The sequence below is a fragment of the Vulpes lagopus genome, chromosome 4 (genome assembly GCF_018345385.1).
Source record: "Vulpes lagopus strain Blue_001 chromosome 4, ASM1834538v1, whole genome shotgun sequence".
Classification (NCBI taxonomy): domain Eukaryota; kingdom Metazoa; phylum Chordata; class Mammalia; order Carnivora; family Canidae; genus Vulpes; species Vulpes lagopus.
In genome coordinates this window covers 122204662-122224339 of record NC_054827.1, presented here as the reverse complement: position 1 = coordinate 122224339, position 19678 = coordinate 122204662, and the positions used below count along the sequence as shown (strand labels likewise).

Below are 19678 nucleotides of genomic sequence, written 5' to 3'. Positions count from 1 at the left end.
ATAAATATCCACATGTTAATTTTGAGACCTCAAAATAAGGAACATGTTACTTGAAAAACATTACATCCAGAGGCATTCCTACAAACTAGCCTACTAATGATCACGGAAAATAGGTAGCAGTTGCCTCCATAATTACAACAATAAGAAGGGAGCAAAACAGTTACAGGCTCAACCGGAATATCCTGGTAAACAGGGAACAAAGAATATATTTTCTAGTTAACCAATTTTGAAGCAAGCAATCTATTCATAGATCTCCTGAGATCTGAAACAAATGGCTGTTATAATTAACCTTCGAATATGCAAACCTAGTAACAGAAAAATTATTTTTAATGGACTTGGGTAATTATGATAGACACACATCATTTCATGTATACTGCTCAGCTCTACTGGGATGAGTGGGTAAAGGTTTGAGTAGTTAAAACATTGAGTAGCTAGTCATACATCTATCATATCTGGCACAAATATAAATACAATTTGCTATTCCAAGAGCCAGGAAACCAGTTGACATATTTTTCCACATTACTAGGGAGAAGAAAAATTTTAAATGAATTTTCTATTCCACTGTGGAATAGGAAAAAAATTTAAAAAGGAACAAAAAAGCCACCCATGAGGAGCTAATACCAAAATCTTAGACAAAATTTATTACAAATTACAAATTTTCATGCATATTTAGATCTATTTAGTAAATGTAAATTTTTAAATAATGTACAAATACAATAACTGGCAAAATATTTTTGTTCAACAGATTATAAAAATTATCAGGACTTATCTGTCTCCTAAGCATATCCATGTTCTGATGGTTATAGCTAAAGAATTTCAAAAAGACCACCTAAAATGCACTTTAGATGGGCATCTCTTTTTAAAAAGACAATATATTCTGAAGCAGAAATCTTCTTGAAAGTTATAGCTCCATCTTCTTGTTCCTCTATAAAGCTCACATAGTATATACCACAGGCCACATATAAATCAAGCACTCAAGAACCATTTGATATCCTAATAAGCTACTCCAAATGACTTCATACCACTCAAAATAATTTCTAATTGTCCAAATAATACACTTGTGTGTATCCCAATTAACACAATCTAACATTTAAGTATTTTCACTCCAGAGAAACTGATTAAAACAGCATTATGTATCCTCGAAACAACCACTTCTATGGTATTTTCAAATTTCATTTAAGAGTCATTCGTAATGTGTAAGTCAAAGCACCACCAAAGCAGAAGTCCAAGCACCAGTATGATTTGTCCTGCAGAAATTTTGATTTCCCAGGACCCAGTTCCTAAAATGAACAATGGTCAAAGGACATCTGACACTTTTTGAAGAGCAAATAGGTACAAAGATTTTCAAAGTCTACAGCAGGGAATTATGGGAATTACAGTTTGAGTGGTATGGTTTTACTTTATAGCTAAATATGAGGGGACTTGGCTATTCCATATATTACGGTCCACAGGTTGAACAATGCTAACTCTAAGTTCTACAAAGGTTTAAAATATTTAACAGTAAAAAATTTCTATTTCAAAGAAAAACAGTAAAGGAGAGACAGAACTAATCCTATTAAAAAATATTTGCATTATATAACAATGCTTTTTCCTTGTAAGTAAAGTTACCAGTACTAAGTGCCATCAAGCAAATTTTCAACTCATAGAAACCACTGGTACTTTGAACGCATTATATAAGGAAAAAAAAAACCACCAATGTAAAACTTAAATAAATTAAATGAAATGTTCCACTGGCATCAAACTTAAAATTTTAGTAGGGGTTTATTAGCTACATTTTCCTCCTAATATATAAAACATTAAAACATAGCATAGCTCTGTAGTAAAGATTCAGTTTTTAATAATTTTCAAACTTCAAAACCAACAGCCTTAATCTTTGATTGGTTTTCTAAATTCTCCACAATATCTTTCAGATAATCTTCATCTTTTAAAAAATATACATATAATTCTCTTTCCATTTGATGCAGTTTATTAGATGCCAAAACTTTTCTTTTTGTCTTCACATCAGCAAGAATATCAGTAAGAAGATGATTTAGTTTATTCAGTTGGGATTCAACTTGATGAAATTGCTCTGTTAACTCCTAAAAGGAAAATAAAAATGCTTTTACTACAAAATCTCTATTTGTAATAGCAATTATAAATTTAAAATATAATTTACATGCAAAGAATCCAAATGATAGGGGTGCCTGGGTGCCTCAGCCAGTTCAGGTCTGCCTTCAGTTCAGGTCATGATACTGGGGACCTGGGATCATGCCTGAGTCAGGTTCCCTGCTCAGCTTGGAGTCTGCTTCTCCCTCTTCCTCCCTCCCTGGCTCATGCTCCCTCTCTCTCTCTAATCTTAAAAAAAAAAAAAAAAAAATCCAAATGGTAGAATAATTATTCCCATGATTTTAATGATAAATGAACCTCAATTAAAAATCCACAATCGATTTATTTTTTAATTTTTTTAAGACTTTATTAATTTATTCATGAGAGATACAGAGAGGCAGAGACATAGACAGAGGGAAAAGCAGGGTTCTTGCAGGGAACTGATGCAGGACTTGATCCCCAGACTGGGATCACGCCCTGGGCGGAAGGCAGATGCTCAATCGCTGAGCCACCCAGGTGCCCCCCACAGTAGGTTTAATATAAATTCTATGTTAAGAGCAATTATAACAGTATTCAATAGACAATTTTAAGAGATTCAAAGGAAACTGTTACTCCCTGAAGAGTACTTGATATGTAAACTGTTATGCATATTCATACATTTAACAAATATTACTAAATGTCTACCATATGACCAGCACAGTCTTAGAGACTAGAGATAGAAGAATGAACATCATCTCCTTAATGGAAAATTACTCCACTTTATTGACTGAATCTTGTTTTAGCCTAATCTCGGTCTACTCTAGATAAAAGTGGTACGGAGAAAGCCTTGAAATGAAGCAATTACCAATAAAAAAGTAGTATTTCAACAAAAATATCCATTTTTCTTTTTTCACAGTATTACAGAAAATAGAATTACATGAAACATTCAACAATTCTGATTTGCCATATAATTCTGCTCAAGAACCTAGACATGTCACTGCTTCTCTCTCCACCTCCCGCTTGTGCTTGTTCACTGTTTCTTAAATAAGTAAAATCTTTTTTTTTTTTTTTTTAAGATTTTACTTCTTTATTCATGAGACAGAGAGAGAGGCAGAGACATAGACGGAGGGAGAAGGCTCTTCACAGGGAGGTGGATGCGGCACCTGATTCCTGACCCCAGGATCACACCCTGAGCTGAACACAGATGCTGAACCGCTGAGCCACCAAGGCTTCCCAAATACATAAAATCTTATAAAAAAAAACACCAAACCTAGATATGCCAGACTCTTCACATTTAAATATACTGAGATGCCTCACTTCATAACATTAAAACCTGTTTATTAACAAGATTCTACGGCTTTCTAATTAAGTATTCTACTTCTATAAATTTCCAGCTAGTATCACCAAAGAGCTGTAGCTCTATCTCAGCCTTCTGCACGTCCTCAGTATGGTCCATGAACATGGTAATCACCTGGGGTGCTTGTTATGAATACATACTCCTGCACCTCAACTCCGTACTAAATTACTCAAACTCCCAACAGGCTCCCTGGTGATTCTAATAAACAAGTTCAAAAATGACTGCTTTACACCTGTCATAAATGCCAGTTCTAGAGAGCAGTACTTCTTCAATTACACTTTAACAAAATCAAATAATATCTACATTAAGTAGTTTCCCCTTGAAGAAAAACTTGGTAAACATGAATGAGAAACTACAATCTCACCCTCAATTTCAGTACTAAAGATCTTAATAGTTGCTAAGATAATATTCCTACAGATACTGAAAAATAGCCTTCATAACAACAAAAATGCAAATTAAAATGTATACAGATGGCATTTTTATATTTCACTGGGTTAGGGAAAAACATTAAATAATGACACCCAGTAAGATTATAGTGAAATCATCATACTTTATGATTCTAGGATGCAATCTTTCACATTTTAAAATATCTGAAATCCATACCATTTTATAATCAAGAGCATCATGTAATTATTATTAGCCACTCATAAGAAATGCTTTATTACCAACATTAAAAAAATTTTTTTTATTGGGTTAAGAACACTTAACATGAGATCTCCCCTTTAATAGATTTTTAAGAGTACAACACAGTATTGTTAACTACAGGCAAAACATTGTACAGCCTATCTCTAAAACTTATGTACCTTACATAACTGAAACTTTACATTTCTTGATTAACAACCCATTTCTGGGCAGCCTGGGTGGCTCAGCAGTTTAGTGCCGCCTTCAGCCCAAGGCCTGATCCTGGAGACCCGGGATCGAGTCCCACTTCAGGCTCCCTGCATGGAGCCTGCTTTTCCCTCTCTCTCTCTGTCTCTCATGAATAAATAAATAAAATCTTTAAAAAACAAACACCACCATTTGCCTCTCTCCAATCCCTGCTAACCACCATTCTACCCTCTGCCTCTGTGAGTTTGACTATTTTAGATATGTCTGTAAGTGAAATCATACATTATTTGTCCTTGTGACTGGTTTATTTCACTCAGCATAATTTCCTCAAGGTTCATCCATGTTATCCCATATTACAGCATTTCTTTTTATTAAGGCTAAATAAATAAAACTTTGTATGTATATATCACATCTTCTTTACCCATTCCTTCATTGACAGACATTTATTTCTATAATGTGACTACTATAAATAGTGCTATAATGGATGTAGGAGTGCTAATAATTCTTCAAGATCCCGATTTCAATTCTTTTGTTTTAAACACTCAGAAGTGGAATTACTGGATCATATAGATCATTACTTTTTTAAGAAAACTCCATACTATTTTCCACAGTGGCTACACCATTTTGCACTCCCTCCAACAGAGTACAAGGGTTCCAATTTCTCCACATCCTTGTAAATACTTTTTGTTTTATTTTTTTTTTCTTTTTGCTTTTTTAAAAAAAGATCTGAGAAAGTGCATGCACATGCATAAGCACATGAGTGGGGGGAGGGGCAGAGGGTGAGAATCCTTAAGTAGACTCCTCAATGAGGGTAGAGCCCCACACAGGGCTTGATCCCAGGACCCATGAGATCATGACCTGAACCAAAACCAAGAGTCAGATGCTTAACTGACTGAGCCACCCAGGTGCCCCTGATTTTGCTTTTTTGCTACTAACCACTCTAACAGGTGTAAGGTGACATCTCATTGTGGTTTTGATGTGCATTTCCCTGACAATGAGTGACACTGAGCAACTATTCATATATACTGTTTGTATGTCTTCTGTGGAAAAAGCTCTATTCAAATCTTTGGTCCATTTTTTAATTGGGTTATTAGTTTTTTTGCTATCACCAACACTCTCAATGTATAGTGTAGAAAAATAAAGACAATAATTTTGAGTCAAAAAACAACATAGAACTGCATGTTAAGTGTGAAGCTTTGAAATACCCTAACCACTTTAATTGTGTATATTTCTTTTAATGTGTATATTCAAGAGTAATATGATAAAAATCTATGTCTGTCTGAACCTAAAAGATACCTTCTAGTAAGTATTCAATAAAAATTCTAATAAGATAGTATTGTGCCAGTTTAATTGAAAGTTTTTTCTTTTTTAGCAATTCATAAAATGACAGCATACCATATAATTGGTGGTATCCAGTAGATATTTAAATAGTGCTGGTGGCAATGAAAATAGGTGTGACTCTTCAGAAAAGCAGTATGACAGCATCAAAGGCCAAAAGAAAAATGTACATACCCAAGAAACCCAATAATCCTACTTCCAAGAATTCATCCAAATGAAAGTATCCAACAACAAAAAGCTATATACACAAGATATACATGTTGCTGTTCAAAAGCAAACAAGACTAGCAAAATATTCAATGGTACATTGGTTACAGAAATTACTGTAACATAAAAATTAAAATCATTCAGAGTAAAAATTTCATAATGCTAAGTAAAAAGGAAGAATAAGAGAGATGTATAAGTAAAAGTGAAAAATACATACCTTCAAATACTAACCGAAAGAAAGATGGTATACAGGACTATTAATCAGACAAAAAAATGTTAAGACAAAAAGCACAGCTAAAATACAGAAGATCATTATGTAAAACTAAATGGTTCAATTCACTGTATTTCAAGCCACCAGGATAATAATTCACCACAATTTTAAAATTAGATATGCAGCTGACCCTTAAACAATATGGTGCGGGGGGGGGGGGGGGGGGATGTTAGAGCATTGACTCTGAGTAGTTGAAAATTTGTGTATAAATTCTGACTTCCCCAAAACTTAACTACTGGTAGGTAGCCTACTGTTGATGTACAGTTGACTAATACATATCTGTATATATGTTATGTGTATTATATACTATAATCTTATAATAAAGTCAGTTACAAAAAAAAATGTTAAGAAAATTATAAGAAAATACATTTATAGTACTGCACTGCATTTATTTTTTGAGGAAAATTTGCATACAAGTGGACCCATGTTTCAACCTCATGTTCTTCAAGGACCAACTGTAACTTATAAAATAAACTTAGGGACGCCTGGGTGGCTCAGTGGTTGACCTTCTGCCTTTGGCTTAGCTTGTTATCTCAGGATCCTGGGATCAAGTCCCACACTGGGCTCCCCACAGGAGCCTGTTTCTCCCTCTGCCGATGACTCTCATGAATAAATAAAATCTTTTAAAAAAATAAAAAATAAAATAGACTCAAATATAAAGGAAAAATTGAAAGAGTCAAAACAATAAATTTTCAAATCTACCATCATGGGAAGTTTTTATAAAATTAATAAATTTAGAAGACAAAATCAGTAATAGATTATAAAAAAATCACAGTTAATCACTTCAGGCTATTAGGATAGCTAGTATATATTTTTTAAAAAGGAAAATAACAACTATAGACAAGCATATGGAGAAACTGGAACCTTGTGCACAGTGGGTGAGAATATAAAATGGTGCAGTTGCTGCACAAGTTAGGCACTTACTCAAAAAGTTAAACAGAACTACCACATGATTCAGCAATTCCACTCCTAGGCATATACCCCAAAGAAACAAAAACAGAGACTCAGATACCTGTACACCAATGTTCACAGCAGCCAAAAGGTGGAAACAACCCAAATGACCATCAATAGACAAACAAAATGTACTACATATATACAATGAAGTATTATTTGGCCATAAAAAGGCATAAAATTCTCACACATGCTACAACATGGATAAAACTTAAATCATATAAACGTAGGATTTCACTTCTATTAGGTGCCTAGAGCAGGCAAATTCATTGAGACAGGAAATGGAATAGAAGTTATCAGGGGCTGGGAGGAAGGAGTGAAAAGTTACTATTTATTATTTAATGTTTCTTTTTGGGATGATTAAGCTCTGGGAAAATATATAGTGATCATGGTTGCACAATATATGAATGTACTTTTGTACTTAATTTCCCTGAATTGTACACTTAAAAATGGTTAGAACTATTTTATATTTTACCACTATAAAAATATTATTTAAAAAAACTAGTCATAAGCATTCCCATTCCAAGAAAAGGTAAGTTAGTTATCCAAATCAATCCTTCCATAAGAAAAAAATGTAAAAGGCTAAATTAAGTTTTTTTTAAAATCAAGCAAAACAAAAGCTTTCTGAAAGCAATGAAGAGATAACAAGGCATCAAGGAACTACAAGTCCATAAAACATCCCAGATTGGTAAGGCAGTCCAGGAGCAGCTTTACTCTAGGGCAACCACCAATCTTGGAAAATTAGAACCTAGGATTCTTGAGACTCACAAGATGAGTGGGAAGAAAATCAAAGCCCAAAGTCCACAGAAAATGGGAAGTCAGATGGGAGACCCTCTTCATAATAAGCCAAGGACTCACAGGATACCAACAATCTCAGGATCAGAATGGTCTGAAGTGGAAGAGCCCCTGGATAGAATTACAGGCCAGGCAGGAATCACTTGGGTCCTACAGACTCTTAGACTTAACTCAGTTTAAGGTTTAGAACTGGTCCTGCCCATAGTATCTAACAAAGAGATATGAAAGAAAAAGGCACTCAAGGATCATTTATTTCATAATAAGAAGCTCCCTTCACCAGAAAGAGAGGGATTTTATTTTTATTGTATGCCTCAATCAGTGGTGATGGGACAATTTGTTTATAGGGAGAAAAAATTAAAAACAATAAAGTTAGAACTCTACCTCCTATCACACATAAAAATAAACTCCTGGTAAACTAAAGAACTAAAAGTGAACAGCATAACTTTCAGATAAAGTAAAAAGGACTATCATTATGCTGTTAAGAACAAACCTTAACAAAATATGAAAAATGACATATAAAAAATGGCAAACCACAGAATAATAAACTAGATAAAAATTAAAGTGCTAAAAAAAAAAGCCAAAAACAAATAAAGTGAAAAAGACTAGCTACAAATAGAGAATGAATATATATAACACACATGACTGTCAAAGGATCAGCACTTGAAATACATAAACTCCTACAAATGACTTTTTTTGACGATTTATTTATTTTAGAGAGAGAGCGAGCACAGGCACATGCGAGTGGGGGCAGGGGCAAGAGGAGAGAAAATCTCAAGCACACTCTGCAGTGAGCACAGAGCCTGGGAGGGGTGGGGGGTGCTCAATCTCACAACCCTGAGACCAGGCCACTGACTCCTGGTTTCTATCAGGTCCTGATCTCAGGGTTATGAGGGTTCTGTACTTAGCATAGAATCTACGCAAGACACTCTCTCCTCTCCCCCTCCCCATGTACCTACCCTCCCTCAGCACCACTTGGGCTCCCTCTCTCAAATAGATAAATCTTGGGAAAAAAAAAAAAAATGGGCACAGGAGATGAACAAGGAATTCTCAGAAAAAGATGAATGCACAGTAAACAACTGAAAGAGGCCTCAATCTCAATAATCAGCTGACAGGGGCCTCCACCTGTTTAATAATCAGGGAAATACAAACTACAATCTGTATCAGATGCTATTCTATATCCACAGCTTGAGAGAAATTATATAAATCAGACAAGATTATGTGATAAGTAGGATGTGGATACATAACACCTCTGACACTGCTGAAGTAATATGGTACAACCACTTTGGAAAACAATTTGATGTAACCTGAAAACTAAACCTGTGATATGCAATTCCACTCTTCAGTGATGGAGTGTCCCTATGTGTACACACGCACAGCTGTGAGACACACAGTAAGACCATCTGTAGCAGTATGATCTACAATAGCAAAAACTGAAAATAACTTAAATGTCTGTCAACATAACAGATAATTAAATTGTGGAATTTCATAAAATGGTATACTAACTATATAAGACAGAACTATATTAAAATATTTTTTAGGGGATAACTGGGTGGCTCAGCGGTTTAGCACCCGTCTTTGGCCCAGGGTGTGATCCTGGAGTCCTGGGATTGAGACCCACGTCGGGCTCCCCCCCGTGGAGCCTGCTTCTCCCTCTGCCTGTGTCTCTGCCTCTCTCTGTGTGTCTTTCATGAATAAATAAATATCTTTTAAAAAATAAATAAATAAAAAATAAAACATTTTTTACAGCATTTTCAGTTACTATGGCAAGCACCCACCTGATCACTAAGCAATAGCTGATTTCCTCCTTGATACAAAGTATCACAAAGCATGTCCACATCAATATTCAGTTTGGACAGAAAAAAAGAGTGTTCTTGAGTAGATACTGCCAATTGATCTTGTACTAAAGAAACATCCTTTTTTAATTTCTCAGCCACTTCCTCCAGGTTTCCATGGGTTATAAACAATTCTTTTTTCTTATTCTCTCCTTCTAAAAGTTGATAAAGCCTAAAAGGTGAAAATAAAAAATGTAGGAAAAAATTCTCAAGTCAGTACAATTCTCAGAATTATAATCCACTGTATTGGGCAGATCTGGAGATATATAACAGATTGAAAATATTAACCTGGAAAAAAATCAATCTGCTGCTAAATCAAGCAACCAAAATATTCCACCTAAAATACCATCTCATTACAGAAATACGTATTGTAACTACTGTATCTGCTTTCCACTTTCTCATCTCCCAAGTTTTAAATATACTTTTTGACTTGTAACTGCCATTAGCTTACTTCAAACAAAGCATGTTTCAAAGACAGCTCTCAAGAAAACATTTCTGTCACAGAAAATAGGTATGATATAGTAGAAATAGCAATGAACCTGAAATAGAAGATCTAGGTCTGAGTTCTGCCTGTCTTTTGATACCTAGGTCAAGTCAACCACAGACTAAATTGTTCACATCATATATCTATTGCTAAAGAATGGCAGTAGATGTAAGAGACAAAAAATGAAAACAATATAAAATGTAAGAAAAAAAAGTAAACAGAGACTACAGAAATAGTGAACTTGCTACACCAGTCTTATCCATATTTAATTGTAAAATTAAATTCCTAATGAACCATTAGGCTTCTTTAACACTTCAAATATTAATGGCAAAAAAAAAATATTAATGGCAGAAAATCCTTTGGAACAAATAGAAAAATGTGAGGCAGTATTTTCTGCACATTTCTGACAAAAAGGGTTTCTCCTTTTCCTCTGAATTAAAAAAATATATATTTTTTATTTTAATTATTTTAATAAATTACAATAGATTTCACAAAAGTGGTTCAAGTCCAAGGCTGCCAATTTTGTACCCCGGGATGTGACTACACAATTTGGCGGGGGGGGGGGGGGGGGGGGCTGATGGACGTGACACCATTCTTAGTCATGATGTGAATGCCACCCTTTCCATGCCCCTCATCTCATTAATAAGAAAAAAAAAAAAAAAAAAAAGGAGAGATGCCTGGGTGGCTCAGTTGGTTAAGCACCTGTCTTCAGCTCAGGTATTGATCCCAGGGTCCTGGGATCCAGGCCTGCATCAGGCTCCCTGCTCAGCAGAGAATCTGTTTCTCCCTCTCCTTCTCCCTTTGCCCCTCCCCCTGCTCATGCTCACTTGTTGTCTCCCTCTCTCTCAAATAAATATTTTATATATATAGAATATATTCTATAGGAATATATTCTAGAGGAAAATAAACTAATCCTATATATATATATATATACGTATATATATATACATATATATATATAGGATTAGTTTATTTTCCTCTAGTACTAGAGAAACATCAGGAGTAGGTTTCAGATTTTTAAGTCCTTTGACTACTTTAGTACTCCAAATTTAGTATCCTTCTACCATCAACTGCTTAGACTCTAGATAAAAAGAGATTGGGAGGTAGCATTCATTCTCATAGACTCACCTGAGAAGAAACAAAGTCAGTCTTCTCCTTTCAGCTGACACCCTCTCTGAATGCAATCAGTTCTCTGCCTAGCAATACTGAGTACACACCGTGCACTATTCAAACTCTCTGTAATTAAAACTCCTGCCCCAATCTCAAATAAGACATCTAAATAATAGTGCCTAAAGGTGAATAAGACCTTGTATATACATTCACTCCTCCAACCTATCCACCTCAGCTCTGATGCAGCTACTTCTGGCTTTCATACGAATGGAAAAGGGAGCAAAATATTCAAAAGGAAAGAATCATATACAAGAAAAATGAAAGAAGAGAACAGAGAGCCAAACATAGAATGCAAATTATGTTTTAAACTTCCACAATCTTAGTTCACACTCTATACAGTATTTTACAGAAACAAAAGCAATAAAGAAACAAAGAAGAATACCTATTAGTAGAGAAGTCCTTGGTATCAATGGTATTCCTTGAATTTATCTGCTGAGATACTGATGGGTCTGCTAGCATTTCTAATCGCTGGTGGAGCATCGTATTACTTTGACTAAGTTCTTGAACCAAATTTTCAAGTTGACGATATATGTCCCAATGCTTTCTCAATTCGATTTCATATGATAACTGTAGAAGTTCAAAAGATGCTTTTTGCTTTATTAACTGATTTAAAACTAACTCTTGTCTTGCTGTATAATAGTCTTGCTTAGCAATCTGTAGATCAAAATCTCCCTTTACGACTGGCATATTCAATAACTGGGCATTCTCTTTTATCACAGCAGACAAACTTTTATCTTTCATATGAGAGATTTGTTCTTCAAGTTTCAGAATCTCACTGTTCAAGGTAGAAATTTTAGCATCCAAATTATCTTTGCCAAGAGCCTACACAGAAAAAGCAATTAAATGTTAAAGCAGTAAGTATAAAGTTGAAATACTTTTAAAATCATTTTTACTTTACATTTGGAGTCATCAGATATCATGCTAATAAAAACTAAGTTCATATTATTAACAAAAGCCAAAATTACAGTATAAAAAAGGAAAAATATAGACTAAGCCAAAGGTAAACTGCTAAATTTTAATGCTATTACTACCACATATATACGAATGGCTATGAATGGCTACAAATCTTGTCATGCTTGTCTTAATAAAAATCATTAGCACACTACTCACTGAATGCAAATATATACTATTTAAGTTTTCTTAAAACTAAAATAATACCAGTAGCTATTCTCCTAGCTTGCAAAGAATGACAAAACTTCATACACTATTTCAAAGTTTATGTCAGTTATAGGAACTAACTTGGTGCTAGTATTCAGTTTCAGTTGTATTTTCACTCAATTATGTAGTGTTTATGTTACTAAGAAAGTAAGCTTTCCAGGAGTGCAGATGGGTATGTGCACTTATCTGTACATTCTCAACAAAAAAATCAGGGTTTCAGTCCAACAAACTAGATCCCTGACTTCAATAGCACCCAACAAGGAGCAAATAAAGTGGAATACCTATGACAAAGCAACATGGCTCTTTACCTAGATGTCATAAAAGAGGGAATTTCAGTATCCTCTGAGTCTGAACCAACACAAATTTCAAATTCAGAAATTTACTTGTTTCATCCTCCTTTCTAAAAGTACTTTACTATTAACATATCTTCTATTACGAACAATTACAGTATGGATCCAGTCTCATGTTTACCTTTCTAGTGAGGCTATGAAGATTCTCCTCTGCCCATTGTATACTTGACTTCATGTTCAAATTACTTGCTTTCAAGTGAATTAACTCATGTTGAGCACAAATGTAGGCTAGCTGCAGCCTAGCCATCTCCAGCCTTCTCTCCTCAAGGATTTCTCGATTATCACAAATAGATGGTGCCCGTATATCTAAAAGTTGAAAATTTTCTTCATTTGAACTTTCGACTACTTCATGTATACCCTGAAAAAATTGTTTCTTGGTATATAAAGTTAATGCTCCTGTGCTTTGCTCTTCTTGGCTTAAATATTTTTCCAAGGAAAACTGAGATAAAAACACCAGTGGATTTGCCCCTTGATCCAAATTAGAATGTTTGAAGAAAATCATCAGTTTAGCAACTCCATCAGTAAGAGCTTTAAGTTCATTACTTATTTTAGTATTCATGGCATTTAGAATTCCTTGACTCTGCTTCAGCCGTTTAGTGGCTGCTGCTTCTTTAGCATTTAACCTCAGAGATTTGTGGCTTGTTTCCGAAGCCATCACCTGGCATTTATTACGTCGTTGAATTTTTAGGTTCTTTAATTTCTGCAGAGTTTGAACCTCAACCTCTAACTTCTCTAGCTCTTTGTCATCCAGGGTAGATGTTTTCAAATCAGAAGTTTTACAGGTTTTAAGAACTTCATCCAATGCTGCTCCTTCTAGGATGGGCTTGCCTGATTTTTGAAGAATGCTAAAAGCTTCCAATTCTTCCTCAGACAATACATTCTGTCCATTCACACTTCCACAGAACCACTTCAGAAATGATTCATCTTCAACAGTCTCAAACAACCAGTCAAAATCTTCCCCATTAAGAATATCAGCTTTGGGATAATTGATTTTTTTTAACGTTTCCACAAAGTCTTTCCCACAAATCATGGCTGAAAAACCCAGTGAATTTGTAGGGGATTTGAGCTTATGGTGTTGGTATTTAGAAAACAGACCCAAACGCAGACTAATTTTATGTTAAGTCCATAGAGAAGGGAAAAATACTTTTAGAATCTGACTTCTCCTACGGGGCGGGAGTAAAAAACAAGTATTAGACCACAAATATAGCAACCGTATTTGTGAAAGCCAGTACAGATAAATATCAGAGTATCTGGGAACCATCTAACGCAGAGGTAGTTACGGCTGAGGTGTCTGATGAAGACAAACTACACCCTCAGGGTCCCATTCAGTACACTGCAAAAATGATGAAAACTTTCCCAAAGATCGGCCCCTAAAATACACCGTATCTGACACAGCAGGTCAGTTCATCACTCGGCCTAAGTCAACACAAACGTATATAGACAAGCCTGAGCCAGCCGGGCAAGGCGGCCTCTCCTCCCCACCCTTCCTCAGTTGGGAAAGTTCTTGAGGAAGAGTCAATTGAGTATTACCTCCACGACCCGGGGCAGCATCCGCCGTTCACACAGCAGTCCGTGTCCACACCGCCGACCTAGGGCAGACGACAGCCGTCTTCAAATTTAAGATCCACGGTCAGGCCGACCCTCACGCTCCCGTCAGAGAAGGGAAACGTCGCGTGCTCTGGACCGCCGGCAGGAAGACAACGCGGCAACCAGCTCGCCAGCTCACGACGCTGCACCCCCAAACCCAAATGAAGCAAAAAAAAAAAACATTCCCAAACCAAGCCCCCGTGACTTCACAAGGACCAAAGCTGCAGAGGGTAAAGGCACTTCTGGCACTTGCGGAACTACCACCCACGCTCCAAGGGGACCCGAGGGGCGGCGGCCCACCGCGCGCACACGCGGGCCACATGGACCCGCGTAAATAAAACACACACTCACGAAAGCCGAAGAACTGGCGTTAAAGACAAACTGCACTGATCCCAGACCCGCGCGCCCGGCTCGGTGGAGTTTGGGCGCAACCGCCCCCGCCCGCGTCTCAGCGGTCCAGGAAGACTAGCAGAGGCCCCGCCCGGGTCTCAGCCGCCCTGAGGACCAGCAGCGACCCCGCCCCCCTGCCCGGGAGGCCCCGCCCCCACCCGCGTCTCCACCGCGCGGAGGACCAGGGCAGGCCCCGCCCCGCCTCCCAACGGACGCCCCCTCAGTCTCTCACGGGCCCCGCGTTCCCCGCCCACGGCCACCTCTCGCTTCTACTCGCGCTCCCTGTCCTCACCCCTCGCCTTCGCCCCCGCTCCAAGTCCTGAGGACCCCGGCTGTGCCGCGCGGACTAATCGCGCGCCTGAAAGGAGTCCCCAGGGACGCCTGGAAAGAAGCAGCAGCTGCGGGATCGGCGCCGTTCCCACAGCCCCACACCCCGCGACTCCCTGGAAGGGCGAGACCGGCGCCATTCACCTCCGAGAACTCGGCTCGCGCCCCCTCAGAAGCCCGCCGCCGCACTTCACGCCTCGCACTGCCTCACGGGAGCGCTGCCACCCCGCGCACGCGCACAGGGTAGAGGCAGGGCCGTGGCGTGACCGTCTGCGCAGGCGTGGCGTCGGAAGAGGCGGGCCTGGCGAGGAGGGACTTTGGGGCGGAGCTGAGCAGGGCGCCGTCCCGCCCTCTGGCCTGACGTCTCCCAGCGGAGGCAAGCGGATTGGCTCCATGCCGTGGGGAGGCGGGGCCTGGGCGCGCCGGGCCGGATGGAGGTGTGGGTGCGGGTCGGGTTTGTGCGCTGTATATCCTCAGGCCGTACGCCTGCCTACCCTGGCCCGGCTCCTTGGCTCCGGCGGCCCTCGGTCCTGCCGTCGGGTTCCCTAGGTCTCCCTCTAACGAGGCCGTTTTCAGAGAAAGCCTGGCCGCGGCTGGGGGCACCCGACCGGTGGGCTGTGCACCGCCGGGACCGGTTTCAGAGAGCGCGTCTCCTCCCTGAGTCCTGGGAGCGCACGAGCTCTGGGACTCGGCGTCTCTAGGCTCAGCTGCTGTCGGTCCTCGCTTTACCAGCTTTTGCGTTGAACCTTATTTTGCAAAGCACGCCATCCCCAAGCCCTCCCCTGACCACTAAGCAAAAACAGACTTCCTCCACAATCCCATTTTCAAAATATAACTTTTAAAAAAGATTTTAATCATTTATTTGAAAGAGCACAAGAGCACAAGCAGGGGGAGCAGCAGAGGGAGAGGGAGAAGCAGACTCCCCGCTGAGCAGGGAGCCCTACATGGGGCTGGGCCCCAGGACTGCAAGACCCCAGGACCCCAGGATCATGACGTGAGTCGAAGGCAGACGCTTCACTAACTGAGCCACCCAGTCGCCCCTCAAATATATAACTTTTAAAAAGTTGAAAATACAGGAACATAAAAAAAAAAAAAAAAGAAAATACAGGAACATAAGTGGATATGTGTGGTACGTTTCATAGAGACGAAACTCTGTTTCCAAGGTGGGTGCCAGACCCAGGACATGGGGCACCAGTGTGTGAGCCAGAGAGAGCTGCGCTCAAAGTGCGAGGTTCTGTGCACACCTGGCTGATGCCCCATGGCCGAGCAAGCTGACCTTCAGGTTACCCTGGGTATCGGCAGCAGTTGCTGGAATCCCTACCCGACAAGCTCATTTCTCTCTCACCAGGCTTCTACAGATGAATGACTAAATGTGCAAAGTTTGGGTCCTGTCGTTACTCCATAGTCAGTATCCCTCCACCCCCAGCATGAAATGACCCGAAGGTGGCTTATTAGAGACATCCTCGTCTCCTGTGACCTCGGAAGGGCAGAAGTCTTTCTGGATAATTTTTCTCAATATTTTAATGGGGAGAAAAAGAGAATGGTCTAAGGCAGATATGGATCAATATTGAGTGGAAGATACTTCTTAATTCTTCATTTGCTTTACTTGTCTCTTTTCCTCTTCTAAAATATAACAAAGCCTCAAATGATCTGAAAAGCAAACTTTACAGGGGAAAAAATTCTGATTGGTCCCCCATCTGGCGGAAACCATCCTGCTGGTGAGCTGGGAGAAAAGGTCAGAGCCCATGGACCAGGAGGACTCCCTTGGCCACTGATCCTGGGGGCAGAATGGGACTCAGTGCCCTGAGGGACAGGAGCTGAGCTGGCTGGGAGGGAGGAAGTGCAGACAGCGCCTCCAGGACATTTTGCTGAGGAGGCAGAGATTGAGGGAGGGAGAAGCAGAATGACACGAGATAAGGGGGTGGGAATGTGGCATGGGGGGGAGGGTTTGGATTTAGGTTGAGAGGAACTTGGGGATGTTTATAGACTGTGAAGAGGAACTCAGAAAAGAGGAGAAGAAAGAAAGGGGCTGCTTTTTCTGGAAGATCTCCATGGTCCAGAGGATGAGGCACATGAAGGTGTCCTATAGTGCCCACTTTTCTTTGTAACCTCTGGGTCGTTTCCTGGGCCCGCAATTCTCCGTCTGATTTTTGAATTGCTGACCATGGTGATTTGTTTGAAAGATGTTTGTGGGGCAAAAAAAAGAAAGCCATACAAATATAAAGTCAAAATCAGAACATTATTAGCTCTCAGAGTACAAACAACACACAACAGGTTTCATCACTCAGACCCAGGAAGCTTTCTTTGCAAACTTGACTTATTAGGGCATTTCTGCACTTAAAGTTGTGTTTTGGATTTAAGAAAGCAAATATGTTACATGTACTTCCAGGACAAGTTTTCTTTCCTCCAACCAAAATCATTTGGAGTTTTAGTGGGGTCCTTATAGAATCTAAAGATGCAGGGAACCCACGAAGAGCCCTCTCTGAGGAAGCAGTGAGGAGGCACACAGTGGGCTCAGCAGGCCTCCACACGCAGCTGCGAGCGCACATGGGTTCGTCGACAGCTTTTTCTCCTTCCTTTAGGAATCTTTTTTTCTCCTGCTGCTACTAAAAACTATCTTAGGTTCTGGACAATATGTTTTTAGATATGTCTAAATGAAGTGTGATGTTAAAGATCATTTGTTCCTAGATGCAGTCTTTGGGACTGACGGGACTCCATTCTTGAAGCAACGAGGAGTGAAGTTCTCAGACATGGGAGAAGCTTTATTCTGCAGTAACAAATGTGACAAAAGGTGGCAAGAGACAGATACAGGGAGGTGCCTTGGGGAGAGGAGGAGCAAAGCTGGTTCCCTGAGGGTCAGGAGCCGCCTTGAGGGTACAACTCTGGACCCAGAGGGCCGGCCAGAGACTGGATGACTCTGTTTCTAGCTGACAAGAAGGTGCACTTCTATTCTTCCCATTAGTCCTTCCTAGTCATAAGAAAACAAAGGCTATCGAGGAAGAGGATGGGAAGAAAATGGTTTTGTCTTCCATCATGCTGATATTCATGTAACCAAAGGAAAAACTCCGTGCTCACTCTCAGGAGCAGGTTGAGGTCAGGAGCTCATCAAGATGGTTCAGTTAGGGGTGAGAAGAAGAGTTTGGGGGTGAGAGGGCTCAGAGGAAGGCAGCAGTGAGGGGCCTGATAGGGGGCTCGGGGTCTCATCAGAGCCTCAAGACAGGCCAATAAGACAGTTGAGAGCCACCTTGAACTCAACAGGCAAGTGGCATAATCCCGTTTATGTTCTGGAAAGATCTGCCTGGAGCTAGCATGCACTGAGGGCCTGGCCTGGCTTGGGCCGGGGAACAGAGGAAATAACATGAAAATGGTCTTGCCACTGGATTAACTCAGATTAGACCAACACCCAAATTTGGGGGCCATATTCCTGGCAGAAGTGTGATGGGAAGGGGCATAGGAGCAGGTCACAGAGCTGAGCTGGGAGCTGGGAGTGGTGAGTACATAGGGACGGAGAGAATCTAAAGTGGGAGTGGGAAGCAAGCACTGAAGGTGCAGCAGCCCATGGGGAGAAAGCAGGCTCTGAGATTAAGGCTGTGGGGGGAAAAAACAAAAAAGGCTGTGGGGGGAACAGGACCACCTGAGGTCCTTCTGCCTGCCGAAAAGAGCTTGGAAGGGAGGGCTGATGTGGAGGCAGGGTCCCCCTTAGGGGCGCTGCTTGTAATCCAGGCTGAATCTGGAGATGGCATCTGGTGGCAGGAAGGGTTTTCCCTGAGGACCAGGGTCGGGTCCCAGGCCCACCGCGCTCAGTGGGTGACCTGGGGCAGGTGTGTGCCTTGTCTGAGCCTGTTTTCTGTCTTTGAGATAGGCCCAGTATGAGGACAGCAGGCTCTGATTTCTGCTTAGCACAGCTGGAGCCCCTGTGTGGTCTTAAGTCACAGCAATATTTGGAATTCAGAAGCCCCTCATTTACATTCACACCCCAAGCCCCAGCTGCCTTGTCATTAGGAATTCCGTTTTTTCAGAGACGCTCCCAGGGGGACTCACCCAGTTTCCAGAGGTAAGTGCTGCTGCCTGCTGGGGGAAGGAGGAGGAACCCCAAGTCATCCCCAGAGTGCCCTAACAGCCTAAAGCCTGCTAGAGGGAATCACTGAGCCATCTCTAGTGTGCTGTGATGCCCTGGGGTCCCCAGAAAAGTCCTTTTCTGCTACCCAACTCCCCACTACCTGAGCATTTTGTCTCCTAGATGACTTGCACCCAGGGCCATACCATTTCACACCCCTGCCCTGCACAGCAGGGCCTGAGGGCAGCAGGCAGAGGCCATGCCAAGGACAGGTCCAAGGAAAGTTTCTCAAGGTGCATCCCTGACAGTCAACAGCAGCTGTGTGGACAGGGCACCTGGCTGAGAACACCCAGTACCCACACTGAGCCTGACCACCCCAAGGACCTAGTTGTCCTCATGAGACCCTGCTCCAGCCCCAGGGCCAGGAGCAAAGTCTGAATGCCAACAGCAAGAGCACCTGGTTGGCAAGTGGTGGGGGTGTGGTGGGCCTCCACTTTCATTCAGCTCCAGCTG

General features: G+C 40.6%; 2 protein-coding genes across 3 annotated transcripts in view; both read right to left on the bottom strand.

Annotated features, from left to right (window-relative positions):
- POLN (DNA polymerase nu) overlaps positions 1-15329 on the bottom strand; it is a 158348-nt gene extending 143019 nt beyond the window's left edge. The window contains exons 1-2 of the mRNA XM_041753234.1: positions 15253-15329; positions 14335-14393 (exon numbers count right to left, since the gene is read on the bottom strand). The gene's annotated coding sequence lies outside the window, so the exon portion shown is untranslated. The remainder of the gene's footprint in view (positions 1-14334; positions 14394-15252) is intronic.
- On the bottom strand, positions 6-15332 carry HAUS3 (HAUS augmin like complex subunit 3). Of its 2 annotated transcripts, none has more exons than XM_041753235.1 (6): positions 15253-15332; positions 14335-14393; positions 12926-13967; positions 11679-12118; positions 9586-9814; positions 6-2078 (listed from the first exon to the last, which is right to left on the bottom strand). In XM_041753235.1, exons 3-6 carry the CDS (start codon positions 13832-13834, stop codon positions 1845-1847), a joined length of 1812 nt encoding a protein of 603 aa, XP_041609169.1. In that variant the 5' UTR covers positions 13835-13967; positions 14335-14393; positions 15253-15332; the 3' UTR covers positions 6-1844. The 2 variants fall into 2 exon arrangements, with proteins under 2 accessions (XP_041609169.1, XP_041609171.1); XM_041753237.1 differs by lacking the exon at positions 15253-15332 and adding an exon at positions 14743-14814.
- Positions 15333-19678: the final 4346 nt, after the last annotated feature.

What these genes read in the sequence shown, in the direction of transcription:
- HAUS3 (XM_041753235.1), bottom strand. Translation starts at nt 13,834, where the DNA reads ATGATTTGTGGGAAAGACTTTGTGGAAACGTTAAAAAAAATCAATTAT. An exon ending in AAGGACTTCTCTACTAATAG is followed by an intron (nt 9,815 to 11,678) that starts GTATTCTTCTTT and finishes TTCACCTTTTAG; the next exon opens with GCTTTATCAACTTTTAGAAG. An exon ending in AGCTATTGCTTAGTGATCAG is followed by an intron (nt 2,079 to 9,585) that starts GTGGGTGCTTGC and finishes TTTTCCTTTTAG; the next exon opens with GAGTTAACAGAGCAATTTCA.